General features: G+C 36.8%; 1 protein-coding gene across 2 annotated transcripts in view; it reads left to right on the forward strand.

Moving 5' to 3' along the window:
• Sarm (sterile alpha and armadillo motif) overlaps positions 1-16,260 on the forward strand; it is a 134,457-nt gene that overhangs the window by 51,953 nt on the left and 66,244 nt on the right. The window contains exon 1 of one of the 2 annotated variants that reach the window (XM_074087742.1): positions 1,999-2,581. The exons of the other annotated variant lie outside the window; for it this stretch is intronic. Within the exon in view, the coding sequence (XP_073943843.1) occupies positions 2,219-2,581 (363 nt within the window). The 5' untranslated portion in view covers positions 1,999-2,218. Of the gene's footprint in view, positions 1-1,998; positions 2,582-16,260 lie in introns of those variants that run through there. 2 annotated transcript variants of the gene reach the window in all.

Raw genomic sequence — 16,260 nt, forward strand, 5'->3', positions numbered from 1 at the left:
AAATGAATAAACTTCAACACCTTCGTGTATATAGGGCCAGATGTAGTGAATAATGCTTTGTCATTCGTGTTTTGTCGGAAAGTTTCGTATTCATCTTGCTCTCTCAACTAGTTTACTCACTGAAATTTACTGAATGCATCATTTGCATGCTGTATGAATGCAGCTGAAAAAGAAGGAACGATATCTAACATAACACTAAGACGTGTAATTAACCCTTTTTCTGCAAATAAATGTTATCTTATCTTTAAGCTGATTGAGAAAGCATGAAAAATACGAACTTATCGGAAAAATACGATGGAAAAACATTATTATTTATACAAAAAAAACTAAGTTTTTTACTGCACTTCGTTCCGTAGTGATTTTGAACAAATAATTGTTGTCTTGGTGTTTCGTATTCAAATTAATGTATTACTAAGTTTACGAACGCCTATTTATTGTTTAAAGGGTTCTTTATAGCTTCTAAACCGTCTACGTACGAGATCGAAATCATTAGCATACTTATGCATCGTGTGTAAATATAGTAAAAAGGTAACATCGAGACATGAGCGTTTTGCAATGTGAACTGCATCTTTGCGCAACTGAAATACATTCTGAGAACTATCGATGTATTTCTCATATACATATTAGTTGAAATTCTAATATGGGACACACGTACAAAGTGCCAGGTACAATACTTACCAATAAATTTTAATAGTTAAATTTATGAACTACGCGTCACCAATACTAATGACCTGGCTACGGTGCTTGCATCGCCGGTAATACCTACACAATACAATGCTGCATAACTGTATTGAAACGGTGACACTCGATTTATGAATTAGTTGAAGCAAATAGATATTCATTTCTTTTATATACAAGTAATTTTATAAGGCTTAAAATATTGTAAACAGTGTTACCCCCCGCTTCGCAAGCGTAAACAAATCATTAATTAGATCCAGAAATTGAATTTAAATTCCGAGATTTTACTAAATTCCCGTAGGAACTCCCAAAAATGGCATAGTGGTCTTTATTGACGTTGCGTTATAAACAGTGCCTAATTTCATGACTATACCCAGCGGATGAGATTTAGAGATTTTATTCCGTCGAATATCGTGGAATATCCGGATAAAAGTAGCCTAGGTATGTCTTATTCCAAACGTCCAACTATCCTCCTACCAAATATCATCCCAATCCATCCAGCCGTTTTAGCGTGGAGGAATAACAAACACACACACACGCACACACACATACTCACAAACTTACACAAATATTAGTAGGAGTAGGTACGATTGATCGACTGACTGGCCACGGGAACATAGATGCATCAATTATACTTGATAGCATATTTAGGACTACTTCCTCACATGTTCCGAGAACAGGAAGGAAGTCGTGATCTAAATACCTCTGTTTACCATTTAAACTGCCGTTCGTAGCAGACAACGCTGATAGGTGAATTTGCTATTAACCATAATATTTATAAGTGTTTTCCGTCGCGTTGTTCTCTCGTTTGGGGCTTAGCGTAGGAAACTGTTTATCAGCGGTCGCCCGGCAACCGCCGCCACAACACGTGCGGTTCAGGCTATCAACATTTCGCGCGGAAAAGAAATAAAAGAAACGAAGGTCGCTTAGGGCATAGCCAAAGCCTTGTTATTCTTTTACAAGTTTTGTCTCGACTTCACTTCGGTAAACTTGTTTCTAATTAAAAACGCGACAACATCGTTATAAACCGAAATCGTAAAGCGATCGTACGTGTAACAACGCCGTTCCCGTGGCAGCTGAAGTTGGTTTACGAAGCGTGATCGATACCATAGCGGTTATCTGTGGCGTGCCGAGCTGTGGTGTGCTTGGCGGTCGCTCGCGCTGGGCTTTTGGTGGTTGGCTGTGATTTACTGGTTAATCGGCTGGCATCGGTGCGGAGCGGTGGCGCGCGTCTAGCAGCAGCGGCCGGGAACAATGATCACGCCTTGACCTTGCGGCGCGGGGGCCGGGGCACGATGACGCCAGCGCGGCCGACACGCGGTTCGGCTTTCGGATGCGATCCTCCGTCGACGGCATCCGCGTAATCGGCGGTCAGCGCGATTCCGAAGTTTGCGTCAAAAATACCGGCGGGTGGGTGGCGCCGCGACGCTGGGATCCTCATTCGCGAGCTGGCGCCGACGCCGTCGCGATCAAACGACCGACCGACCGACCGAACCGACTCCCGCCGACCGAGTGATTCGCGACATGCGCGCGCTCCGACATGGGTAACGTGCAGTGCTGCGCCAGCGGACGCTTCCACGAGGGCAAGCCGCCGAAGAAGCCGAAGACGAAAGCGAAAAAGAAGAATAAATCGAAAATCAGTGCGAAGAGTAACGGTGTTGTTGGTGGCAAAGGGGACGGGAGTGTAGAGCGAAAAGTGATGGCCGAGGACTCGTCTGAGCGAGCCGCTCCGGCGGCCGTGCCCGCTGAAGCTTTAACACAAACAACGCCAGCTGTGGACGTAACAGATGACCCGACTCCGCAGCGCCAGCCTAATGCCCAGCATCCTGAAATCACCGATACCGACAACGATGGACTACGCAACGAGAGCATGGCTGAAGCGAGAGAGCGATTCTTCACTCAGGTCAGCAACCATAAATACTGTGAAATTCTAGCCAAACTCGATACTTTTATACATATGTACACTTCAAAATGTTCCTCTATGTTCTGCCGTGTATTTCATTTTAAATGTTCCACAAATATTTTCTGGCACGTTTCAATGTGCGATATTAATTCCTTTTATCATTCCGATGTCTGAAATGTTCTGCTTTATATCAGCGAGTTGTTCTTGATGGCTCTCAATCGCTATCTGTTTATTTACGTTCCTTATCGTGAGGTTCTCCGTCAATAAAACAGATGTTTGCCGTTTGTTTACTACAAACACGTAGTCCGAGTATTAACATAATAGGAACTAATTATCTTCAAACTATTTCTTGTAGATTATGCACGTGTGGGTGGAGTGGAACGTGTGTAAATTAACACTACTACTAAATTAACACTAAAAGAAAAAATAGCATCAAACATGATACTTTCTGATCACTTCATTGTAAAGTGTGAAGTCAGGATTAAAAATAGTTAATAATGTTAACCTTTTAGAGTAATGTAATAATGAGTTAAATTAACTAATAAGTAGCAACGATTTAATGGTAAATCCGGTGAAATTGCATTAAATTTCAAGGGATCATTAGTTACGCTGCATTAACGGTAATAATAATTGTGCTAATTGTGCAGTCATTATTTATTTTTTTGTTATTTGCTTGTATAAAATAGTCCAACTGCTGGGCAAAAGCCAACTCGCAGTCTCTATTCTTATGACTTCTTTACATTTAATAATTTTATCATTATGTATTATTTTGCAATTACCTACTTAAATACCTAACATTACATGCCCTTGCTTAGTGAATGATAGCCAATACAGCTTACAAATATTTGAATTGTTTTTCTTAACACGAGTAATTTATTGATTGAATATGTAAAGAATATGTGTAAGTACACAAAACATACCTACTCGTCCATTCGTGACACCAAAGGTTGTCAAGCAAACGCAATAATACGTTCCCACAATGTGATAAGATCAATAAACAATAAAGTATAAAAACAACCATGCTAATTCTCTTTTAAATAACGTTGGGTCGCATTATTAATACGAGTATTATTAGTGACTATTTAAGTTATATTTATCGGAAATTACTACTGTTATCTGAATACCCAGAACTTTGTGAACTTATAAGCGATGGGGAGAAGTGTTTCTAGACACATTCTCAGTTCATAGTTTCTGACGTTGGTGAACAATTTGGACAAATATGAGTAAAGTATGTATCGTGTATCTGCAAATTACATCTTCCGAGTTCCGCTATAACGAATTTCTAATAAGAAAGATTTTTTCGGGGTCCATCTAGAATTTATAGCTCGCATGACCTATTATGATAAAACGTACCAGCTATTGGATGTAAATTAATCATTCCCTACAACTCTTTGAAACTGCTAGAGCTACCTACAGCACACTCAAGAAGGAATGAAATTGTTACAAAAATTACGCGATTTGTATTCAACTTACTTCGTTCGCCTTTTTTGGGTTAAAAAGATAACATAAAGTCGCATCGGAATGCTTAGGGATGTGCCAGCTATCGGTATTATTGCTGTACCTACGAGTACATTAGTGTACATATATTTTAGTCAGTTTTATATTTTAATACAGTAAGATTTTGAAACTTATTCTAGAAATGATCTGTAAAAGGGTTAAAACCAAATCTTTGATCCACGTTAAAGGGTGGTTAACTATATTAAACGGCTGACTGGAAAAAGTTCCATTGTAAAATGAAAGTTACTCATACAAACGGTTGTAACATACGAATTAACCTTGATAGACAAAGTCGCGAGCAAAGCTTTTTTCGGGATAAAATATCGTCTTGTCATATTATCACAATTGTACATATGTGGTTTTTGTTCCCAGTAGATAGAGGATGCTTCTAGCTACATAGATCCAGAATGACAATTAGGGCGGTAGATCGACCAAATGCCAATTATGTTAATACACACTAGGCATTAATCTATCTTGCTTCTGAGGACGACAAAACTAAACCTATATAATACACGCCGCATAACGACTACGAGTACAGATGTAGTGAGTAATCTATTGCCATCGTATTTTGTCGGAAAAAGTTCGTATTTATCTAGCTTACTGAAGTTTACTGAAGCTGATTGAGAAAACAAGATAAAAACGAACTTATCGGACAAAATACGATGGAGAAATATTATTCAATAGATCTGTAAATATTATGACTGCTAGTCTAAGAATTCAACAACCACATTAACACAACTCTTGAGTTGAGAGCCTTGGGGGAGGCCTATGTCCAGCAGTGGACGTCTTTCGGCTGACATGATGATGATGATGATAAACACAACTTTACGATAGATATCAATGCTAGTCTGATAGTAATTTAAAATGTAAAATGTCACCAATTTCCGACCGCTACCTTTGCATGAGCACATGGAATGTTATAGTGTCTGAACGGGTTCTGTTGATGATCTAACGTGCATCAATTAGTTGTCAAGGATGTACCATGTGTTAAGCGTTCTTAACGCCCATATTATCGTAAATGTTGCATATTGATTGTGTCACACTGCCTAGTTATAATGATCATTTATTTCGAACTACATGCTCCTAGTTGATCAGGCAAAGCGAGCGTAAATATCTGATACGACTCTATTTCTAGGGCAAGTAGGACGTGTCAGATATTTTTGTACGTTCCGCTGTGGCAGATATTAATGTAGATGACTGTAGATTACACACTATGTACTTGCTGCTACGCGAAAATGCTCTTAGGAGGCCTTTACTAACTTTTTGAGTGATGACAATCGACATTCACAGATTTTTGATAAAATGTACAGTCAGCGAGAAAATCTACAGATTTGACTCTTTTTGTTTTGAATGCCAATCGGTCCCATTTCTATCAAGGATTATAAAACACTATTTAAGACCAACTAAGGTTAGAGTACTAGAACACCCACAAATCAAAGAAAACTTTTTCCATACAGTTCGTAGGGTACTAATTTGCAAAGTGAAACTGTCTCATGTTGTTTTTTACGAATATGAATCCTTTATGCTTAAAGAAAATTAAACAGTATGTGCCAACTAAAAACTGAACATTTTAACTATAGTTTAGTGTCTTAACCCAGTATTGCTGCCCCATCTAAACTTTCCACCCTGTATAAACGTGCATTTTTTTTAATGTTTGTTGTCTCAACTAGGCAGCACTCCTATAAGATGTCTACTGATAATTTAAATAATTGCGTTTTATATTGACGTACCTACATTCATACACGTAGTTCTTACAGTCGAGACTTGCGATTAGACATAGGATTTAAACATACTGACAATATGTACTTAACCGCCAAGGTGAGCTTGTACTTCTATAAACATTTAAACATTTTACGAATCTTTGGAAGCTATACGCAAAAATACATAAATATTTATACTCGAGCAGGTAAGAACAACGCCTTTTAACAATTTCTTGTTTTTACTTTGACTCGAATCGAAAAGTATATTGCATAAATATTATACCTACACTGTTCAAATATTTATGAGCTTAGTTAAAATAACGATAAAATGACCTTCTACAAGAAAAAAAAAACAATTTTATGATTTAAATTCGGGGTTTGTTTGGCGTAGGCTATGAATAATAAGAATTATTATTCGTAGGGCGTAGGTACCTTGATTTTAGAGAAGCTCAATATTTCGGAACAAAACCCGAATTTAAATAATAAAATTAGTACCTAATGACCGCGATAGTCTAAAAAAACAATTGTTCGAAAGACAAATAAAATGATAGTAATTTAGTGAGCCTTCCCAAAATTTTCACTTACAAACACGTAAAAACCGTTTTCCCGCGCTACTCCCACGAAATTGTAATCGCACGAAAAGCTGACTCACTCGAGAACATCGGGCTCGAAATCAAAATAGTGAATAAAACTTATAAATTTAGATTTTCCCGTGAAACTGAACGCAATGGCGCGTCACTACGAAGCAAGTGAGCGTTGTTACTCACTTTGTGTAGTTTGTGTCATTGACTCAGCGTGGAAAGTGACCGAGTGCTCGCTTTTGGAGCATGTCCAGGCGACTTCCCGAAATAACTGCTGTTCCGAATTATTCGAGAATTTATTGGTGGTTAGCAAAGGGAGCTGGTTCCGCTTTATAATGTAACAGAACTGTGTTTGAAGTTGGGAATGGACGCGATGGTGCGTGCCGTGGAAATAGGAAAGCTATTTTGGATCTAGCTCGAATACCGTGTGCTGCACCACATGGAATTAGGTAATTAGAGTTACGTACTCAGACGCATTGGCATTTTCTTTTCATATTAATACATTTGTTTATTAAGCAACTAGCCGTTACCCGCGACTCCGTCCGCGTAGAATTCGGTTTCGCTATTCCGCGGGAACTTTTTCCGGGATAAAAACTATCCTATGTCCTTCCCCGGGACTCTAAAGTATCTGTATACCGAATTTCATCTAAATCGGTTCAGCGGTTTAGACGTGATGAAGTAACCAACAAACAAACAGACTTACAAACTATCGCATTTATTATATTCGTGGGATTATTGCGAAAAAGGCTTTTTCAATTTAAGCGTCGCTATAATACTAAACGCCCATACACACTTTACGAGTTCTTACATCAACATCTATAATTTTATTAAACTTGCTTTGTATGTTAGTTTGTTTAGGTTAAATCTTGCCAATTGAATTTGATTCATTGTCATTGTACTAAAAACTTATTTTAATACATTAAAAGAAACATTTCACCAGTCCTCGTCCCTCATTATTCCTTAATTTATTCGGGACCATTATCTTCTTAACAAACAGATATTTACTCAAAACATTTTTCATTTCATAGCATAGATTTACAGGTATAAAAATACAGAAGTAGTACAAATACAGGTTTAAATACACACCTATAAATACAGAAGTCGAAGTCGCCCGGAATAAGTTATAAAATTTAACGAATGTTGACATCTAAATGCACATTTCTTGTACAATTTCATTTACAATCAGGGTGAAATATTAGAATAAAAATTGGCAGCTCCGCAAAGTACCGTTATTTATCCAAAGCGACAAGTTCTCATTATTCCGATATCTCGTTCGTTACCTTGGCAATGACAGTGCTATTTGGAGCAGAAAATTCATGACAGATAAGCAAAGAGCTGTGCCAGATTGAGGCACCGGTCATACTTATTTATGGTATTTATGACATTATCCACCTGTTATTTACGAAGAAGCTCGTGTGATGGGCAAAAAGTAGAGGAAAGAGTAGGTAGTTAGCCTAATAAGTTTTAGTTTAAAAAAAATTTTTTTAGGAAAAACTTTTTGCTTACTGTACTCTTTGTTGACTGTATTACATTGACTTTTTGTTGTGATCCAAACTGCATTTCCGTACCAAATTTCAAGTCGATGCCAATAACCGTTGAGAAGTTCCGTCCTGCGGAGACGATTCTAGCCGGTCCACTACCAGATTGTTTTACTGTCACCAGATTTACATAAGTATGCCAAATTTAAAGTCAATCCGACCACTGGAAGTACGTCAAATTTCACTTGCAAGATTTGGCCCGCACGTTACCATACATTTCAAGTTAAATAAAAGCTTGTGAAAAGTAAGATGCAGCAGGATGCAGCCGAGGAAACTGAATCACGTACCAGGGAGGAAACTTTTCGTACTCAATTTCGCTATGATTTCTTTGCCTAATGTATGGCATGTCAACATGACATTAGTAAGCAGCATAAAAATTCCACGCCATTGAATTTCTATATAATTTCCTCACCATGTCTTCGTTCACCATAAAGCTCATGGTAAATTTCAAATGTGACTTCACACATAGGCCAGAGCGAACCGCGCTTCTTCTCCTCTACGAGTATACTATCACAAGTGCTCTGAGACGTATAGATACTTACCCTTTATTCGTTGTAATAATTAACCCTTCATTAGTATTATTGATTGCCATGCCAGGATGTAATTAAATAATTACTTAGTCAACACCGTAGTAATCACTTTAATTGGCACCTGTCGTCAATTGTAGCTTTTTTCCTATAAATGACAAGTTGACATACCCTTGCGAGCCTTTGCGCATCATTATTCATTTAATGTACTAGCCAAAAGCCCGCGAATTCATTTGCGAAGAATACGTTTATTGCTATACCGCGGGAACTTTGCAATTTCCCGGGATAAAAAATATCTTATGTCCTCCCCGGGGACTCAAACAATCTCTATACCAAATTTAAAGGTACACACGTACCAAAAAGTAACAGAAAGCGGAGTTACTTTCGCATTTATAATATTAGTGAGGATTGCTGGATCTGATTCGACTGTACAGTGTACAGTCATCATCAAAAGTAATATCATGGGACACTTGACACCAAATTGACCTAGTCCCAAACTAAGCAAAGCTTGTACTATGGATACTAGGCAACGCGGATAAACATACTTATATAGATAAATACATACTTAATTAAATATATATTAAACATCCAAGACCCGAGAACAAACATTCGTATTAGGTATTCATACAAATATCTGCCCGGCCGGGAATCGAACCCAGGACCTCAAACTTCTTAGTCAGGTTCTCTAACCACTTGGTCACCCGGCCATCAGTAGAGGAACACTTTTTTACTATGTCGCATTGACAAATTGACAATCACAAATATATATAGGTATATCTGTGTTGACAATCTTGCCTGGCGTTTAAGCTACTTTTGATGCTGATTGCACATGGTAGACCCGGGGTGGCCAAACAGTCCATTGTGGTAAGGCAGAGATGTAATGTCATAATCATTATCAAACCGGAAAAATGGCCACTATTAAAAAAAGGCCTCCCTTTAGAACGCGACAATTATCGGTATTATTACCCGGTATCCAATCCACCGATTCTCGCAATGTACCTATAGTCAGACCACCTAGTGAGAGGCACTCGAGAACGTTTCTCGCCATCACCCGTTGCCATGGCCCGCCCATTACCACTTTTACTTGTATATTCTTCGAGCTATGTTGGTGACATGTACCTATAACTTGTATAAGGTTGTATGTAACGTGTATACGACAGTAGATACAGGCTGACACAAAAACAGCACTTCTCGCAATTCGAGCCACTCAAGGGTGTTTGCGTTCTTGTTTAGCACAATAGTACACAGCCTTGGAGAATCTACTTGGATAGCTAGCATACAGCGTGTGTGTATACGTCAATCAAGTAAGATAAGTATATTAGTTAGAATAATGACATGCACCTAAGTCATATCTTTATAATAATTCAATTTACCTACTATAAATATAATTCAAAAATATTTTTTAAACACATAAATGAAAAATCGTGGCCCATTGCGATTTCCGTAGTAAGCGAAGATTTAAAAAACAAACTGAGAAATAGCTATACCACCATCGTCATTTTCAAAATTCTACTTTATATAATAAATGCGAAAGTTTTTAAGTCTGTTTGTTACTTCATCACGTCTTAACCGCTGAACCGATTTAAATCAAACTCGGTATACAGATAGTTTGAGTCCCGGGGAAGGAAATAGGATAGTTTTAATCTCGGAAAACTTCATAGTTCCAGCGGGATAGTGGAAACCGAATTCTACGCGGACGGAATCGCGGATAACAGACCAGTTTAATATAAGTAGATATGGATGGACCACAAAACATAGCCCTACATCATCATTTGTACCAGCTACCAATATCCGAATAACAATTATTAATTTAATTTCCCCTGCACTTCGTGGTTTTACTTAAAATTCAGATGACTTTAAATAATGTACTTAATAAAAAATGTGAATATAAGTACAAGTATATTTTACTTACTATAATTTTACAACCACGTACTAATTAATTTTATTCTTCCATGCAACAGCCTGTATGTACGCTCCACCAGTCATTTGTTTACATCGATCATTCGACAAAATATCGCGTAGGTAACGAGGCAAGTATGTTTACTGAAAACATTTATTTATTTTAAAAGACTGGAGATCTTCCAATATTTTTTGTCAAAACTCAACTACACTTCTTAAACACTTGGTCGGGAATGATCGAGGGAAAACGCTCACATACAGAAATAAATATTAATCAACTTTGTTCATTGTAGGTAATTAAAAAAAACGGGTTTTTATGCTAAAATCCGAATTTATAAAAGACAGCATAAATCTGTTTTTTTTCGGTTATTTCGGATTTCGATGCATTTGCAATCCTTAGCCAGGACCTAATTGCTTTAGGAAATAAAATTTAATTTTGGAAACAAATCAAGGGAAAGATTATGACTACATCTAGATCGCACTTTTAAAAATGGCTAAAACTCAAAAGTGATAAAAGGCGATTATGAGGAAATCGATTTCAAACATACGCTTCCAAAACGTACCTATGTTATTGTTGGAATTGAATATAGGTATATTTGTGAGTAAATTTTATAACTTTGTACCTAATATCATCCTGCACACACTGGCGAACAAATTTAATGGTATTTGTGAAGTTCCCAACCCGCACTGGGCCCCCGTGGGATTTAGGGCCCAAGCCCTCTCATTCTGAGAGGAGACCTGTGCCCTGCAGTGGGACGTATACACGCCAAGCGAGATGATGATGATGACCTATAATATATGTATATATTGGTCCTATATCATTCACGCAAACTGAACTGAAACAAGGAATTTTATACATTTGTAAAAAAAAACAAGCCTTGGTGCATGTTGTTCATTAAAATATTAAAATAAACAAATTAAGCTACCAATTTCTCGATAAATCTTATTTTATACGTTTGCTCAGTCGCAGACGATTATTACAGTCGTTTTCTTGTTGTCAGAGTTTTTTCACGTGTGTCTTAGTCACTAGGCACGGCAGGTCAATGATGCGTGACGTCACAGTTCTTTGACAGGGTTGCCACTTGTCATATAATGAAATTTATGAATAATTTTATAAGTTACAAGTTACATGGTAACAAGTTTTCAGTTTTATTTGAACTAAGTATATTTATAACTATATCCGTGGATAATCAGTAGACATAGAGTAATATAAGATATATGATTTATAAGATAAGCTCGGCTTTGTATATCGATCTCTTTTTGTAAACTATTATTTTTACGTGTTTTATTTTAGTTTGACAATAAGTAAAAATCCGAACTTAAGCAAGTCAGATAAGATTGTTTATCTAATTTTGCAATATATATAGTTCCTTTTCGGTAGTGCCAACCGTAACGTCATTCTTTAGACTTAGTCATCTCATTAAAAAAAAAATGTGCCAATTGGCAGCCCTGCCGCGCAAATCGCGTATTCAACGTGATACATGCGCCTGCGACGATGTTCGGATTTCGACCGCGCCCCGATCGTTACACGTTTCTTGATACTTGAATCTTAATAGTGTCTGGGTTTCAGAACGTGAATCATCCCAATTTTTACTAATGGCTGATTAACAATCTTCGTGTTTTACCGATGCACTAGTGTGAGTGAACTAATCCAACTAATCCCACTAAAAATAAATGCGAAAGTTTATAAGTCTGTTTGTTTGCTTGTTACTGCATCACGTCTAAACCGCTGAACGAATTTATTTATTTATTTAATTAAGATGAAATTCGGTATGCAGATACCGGGGAAGAACATAGGCCAGTTTTTATCCCGGAAAATTGCATAGTTCCGCGGGATAGCGGTAATCGAATGCTACGCGGACGGAGTCGCGGGAACGGGTACTTGATAAATAAATTTCGGTTTAAATGTCATTATCATTGTAGCTATCTTTATCTTTACGCACCCAACTCCCTAAATGCTGAAATAGAAAATGACCAAGAATGTTTTAACACCATTAAACGAGTAATTCATATGTAAATACCTTATTTTGTACTATTATTACTTATTCTGTTCTATCACCTACAGGGATCCTAGAAGCTACTCAAAAGTTTTCGCTAAGATTTGCTTCTTGAGGATTTTCGGGGACAAAAATACAATCTTGCTTGATCTATCTCTGGGGTCACCAGACAGGAAGTGAGTTCCAATATCGATGATCTCAATTATCGATGCTTGTTCCATATACTAGTAATCGCCCCCCGTATTGTGTGTATTTTTTAAGTATTGTTCTGATGACGAGTATGAAGTTGCTAAGCGTCAAATCCGTAAGACGCGACCAAGGCCCTCCTACACTTACACATACAACAGTTCCAGACAACTTCACTGCGCTCCATGTGATCGAATTTTCCGGACTAAGTTCGGTTTCGCGAGCCACATCCGAGCTTTCCACAACCCGGACAAGGACAATTCACGGAGTCGCTGTCGCCGGATACGGCGAGGAGGACTATATATTTATGAAGTTCACACAAAGCATATTTTAAATGATTTATTTATTTATTATTTGTCATTCAACCACCTGAAATGGATTCATTAGTCAAGACGGAGACGTTTAACGCCCGAAAATGTGGAACAACAGTAAATGGTTTAGTAGTTAAAGAAGTACAATTATGATGGAGGAGTATCAAAATAATTTATAAAAAAAAGAATAGAATTACGTTATTATTTTGTTAATTTTTTACACTTTTAATAAAAACATAATTTTACAAACAAAACTTGGAGTGATCACTATATGGAACAAGCATCGATAGTTAAGATTATCGATAATATAGGAACTCACTACCTGTCAGAAAACTTTGCCCCGACGATTCCTATGTCTGGCTGTGGATAAGGCGTGTTGTCGTGTTTTAGCCCGAGCGAACCTCGGTGACCTGATGTTCTAGCTAGATTAAACGTTTTTGGGAGTGAATTGAGTTAACTGTTAACAAAGTGCATCAACTAAAGGAAATCTGATTACAGGATTGAAATACCGACCGGGACCCCAAGATTTTCATCATATTCCAATTTAAGCTGGAATCGATCCAAGCATAAGAATGTAGATATCACCGCATAGAATACTAAATGTTGTCCGCGACTTTATCTACGATTTAGTTTATCATGCGTGTTGTATTCGTAGAGAAAATAATAAACAGAGTGACAAAGTCAAAAGGAACAATAACAGTCTTTCAATATAAACATAAAAAAAGAACTTTTGATTAGCCAGTTACTACAATGCGCCCATGGGAATTCATGTTTCATCATAGTATTTATCATATCATCATAGTAGTATATGCATTATCCGCCAGTAATGTAAGAGTTTGTATTTTTTTCTTTGGCAAATATAATAATAATACATTTATTCAAAATTATTAATGTTTACAAAAACATAAAACTAAAAGAAACAATTCAAATTCAAGATTTGTTGGTAACAGAAATAGCAAGATTATTTTACGTTAAAAACTAGTTAGATGTTATATTTTAATATACCTAACTATGGTTGCCTTTTTGAAACAACCAACTTTTGTTTTGACTATGCGTTACATAAGAAACTACGTAGACAAAAGCAGCACCCACAGAGTCTTACAGCATTATACAGCTTTCAGATGTAAATGCACGTTCACCACACGTTAACATGTTTAAATATTCTAATGATAATGTGCGTATGCTAAACACAAAAACACTTTATTACTATTACGTTCCTTAATGCTTATAAGCGATTTCGATTTCGTGACTGCTACAGCGTAATGCGATGATCTCATAGCGTTGTACTAAAATAGGATGAAATTATTGTTAAAATTATTTTGTTGTCTGGTTCCGTCCGTCTATGAAGCCGTCCGTGCGTGTATGAAGAAATATTTTGTTAAGCATGATTCGTTTTTTTTTTTACAGTCTGTCGATAATTTTTGTTCACTATACCACAGACTATACTTACATGTCAATCTTGGCCTTCCTCTGTCTCGTCTTACTTTTACTTTTCTTTTCAGCAGGCTTAAAAAAATACCGTGTCAGACCTATTTTGACCAGGTGAAGGAGAAAGTGGGTGTCGTGTTCGATCAGGTAGTCAAACAGCTGGCCGAAGACCGTAGGTACTGGGTGGCGGTTACTCCACCGACAAGAACTTACTCGTAAGAAAAGAAGATAGTTACATGTCATCTAAACTATATAATCCTTATCAAATTACAAGCCAATCCGATCACATGATTTTTTTGATACTTACCTATCTTATACGTATGTACTTAATAACACAACAAGGTTTCTTTTTATGAGGCTATCTATTTTATTCGTCTTTATTACCATGTTTTGTTCAGTTTTGTGTTATCTGTTCGCAGTTTTTCTTCTTAATTTTTTGTCGGTAATATATAATAATAGGTATCTATGCGAGAATGTTTGTTTCATCGTCTATCTTTTAAACTATAATCTTCCGTATCAGAAACACTACAAAACCTATGACTCGTTATGACGTTTAAAACAAACAGATGGACCTATTTTTTAAATCCAATTACATTTATGAGTCAGTGTTATATTTTTAGACCAAACGGCCTGCGCGAGAGTACAGCAAGAAAGGCCGCCGCCGCCCACGGCGAAATTACATGAAATATACTACGAATAAATAATTATTTATTCGTAGGCGAAATATGAAACTTGTTAATTTAATAGTCTTTTAGTCTTTCACCCGATGGCAGCAAAATAAAGTTAAATCACAATGACAATAATGAATTGGATGGCGTTTATTTTGTGGTCATGATTTGAGACACGACTTTTATAATCCTGTAAGCACGATCGTTAGTCGTTACGTTGTATGTTTTGCAGTTTCAGTTTTTACAAATCGCAAAGTAAATCATGATAGATTTGATTAACTAAGTAAGTACAACCTTTTCAACCTAGGTACAAATATCACTGAATCAATAAACTAATACAGAATATACCTGCCCAATTTCGAAAAGGTTTGTGTACGTGGGTGGCTAAGAAATAACTGGATATGTAAATAACTTGTTGCAGAACCTTTTTGATACAAGCCTTTACCATTTTTTGAATTATGATTTTGTTTATATGTGACACTCGAACTTGACAATTATAAAACTACAGAAGACTATCGAAGGATTGTTGCATTATTAGATTGATTAAGAAACATATACCTAATTGGATAAAGCCTAGTATCTGTTACATCATCCGCCTTTCCGCCTTTGTACTTAATACTTTACTTTTTATTTTATGTAACCTTTTTGTTTTTCCTTTTTGTACAATAAAGAGTATAAATAAAGAAACAAACATCATTTAGATTCGTATATACGAACACATCTAGTTTAAAATAAATATTATAGCCCAACAAAATCAAGGCTTAAAAATAATTACAAGTAGAAACTGAACTAAAATAATTTCCTTGCTCACCCGCGACCTTACGATAGCTAAGCTTATGCAAAATATGCGTGTTCATGCAGTTCCTCCACCTCCACACTGTAAGAACACACAGAAATCACACAAACCCATCTATCACCACCACCACACTACACTGACGCGTTTCGAACTCAACCAGAGCTCATCTTCAGAGTGACACAACCGTACAGCATGCTACCAGTTGTTAGACTAACGAACCACAACCACCGTTTTAACTTGTCACTGTAACTCCCCAAGTACCCACATACGTTTTATGAAACGAAACAAAACTACCCACAAATTATTAATAATTTTTTAACCGTCCTTCAAAACTACCTTGATTTTTATTTATTTACTGTCAAGGCATGTTTTATTAACTACCATTGCTGAAATTAGATCCAAGCCGTAGCAAGGGAGATGAAATTAAATTTACCTGCTCATTAATAGTAGACCCCATACTGTTGTATCTAATTATCTCCATGCATTCTAAAACATCGAGACGAAAACCCCTTGCCACAATAATTATTAATAATTTGTGGGTAGTTTTAACT

The sequence above is a fragment of the Choristoneura fumiferana genome, chromosome 5, assembly GCF_025370935.1.
Source record: "Choristoneura fumiferana chromosome 5, NRCan_CFum_1, whole genome shotgun sequence".
In the NCBI taxonomy this organism is placed as follows: Eukaryota; Metazoa; Arthropoda; class Insecta; order Lepidoptera; family Tortricidae; genus Choristoneura; species Choristoneura fumiferana.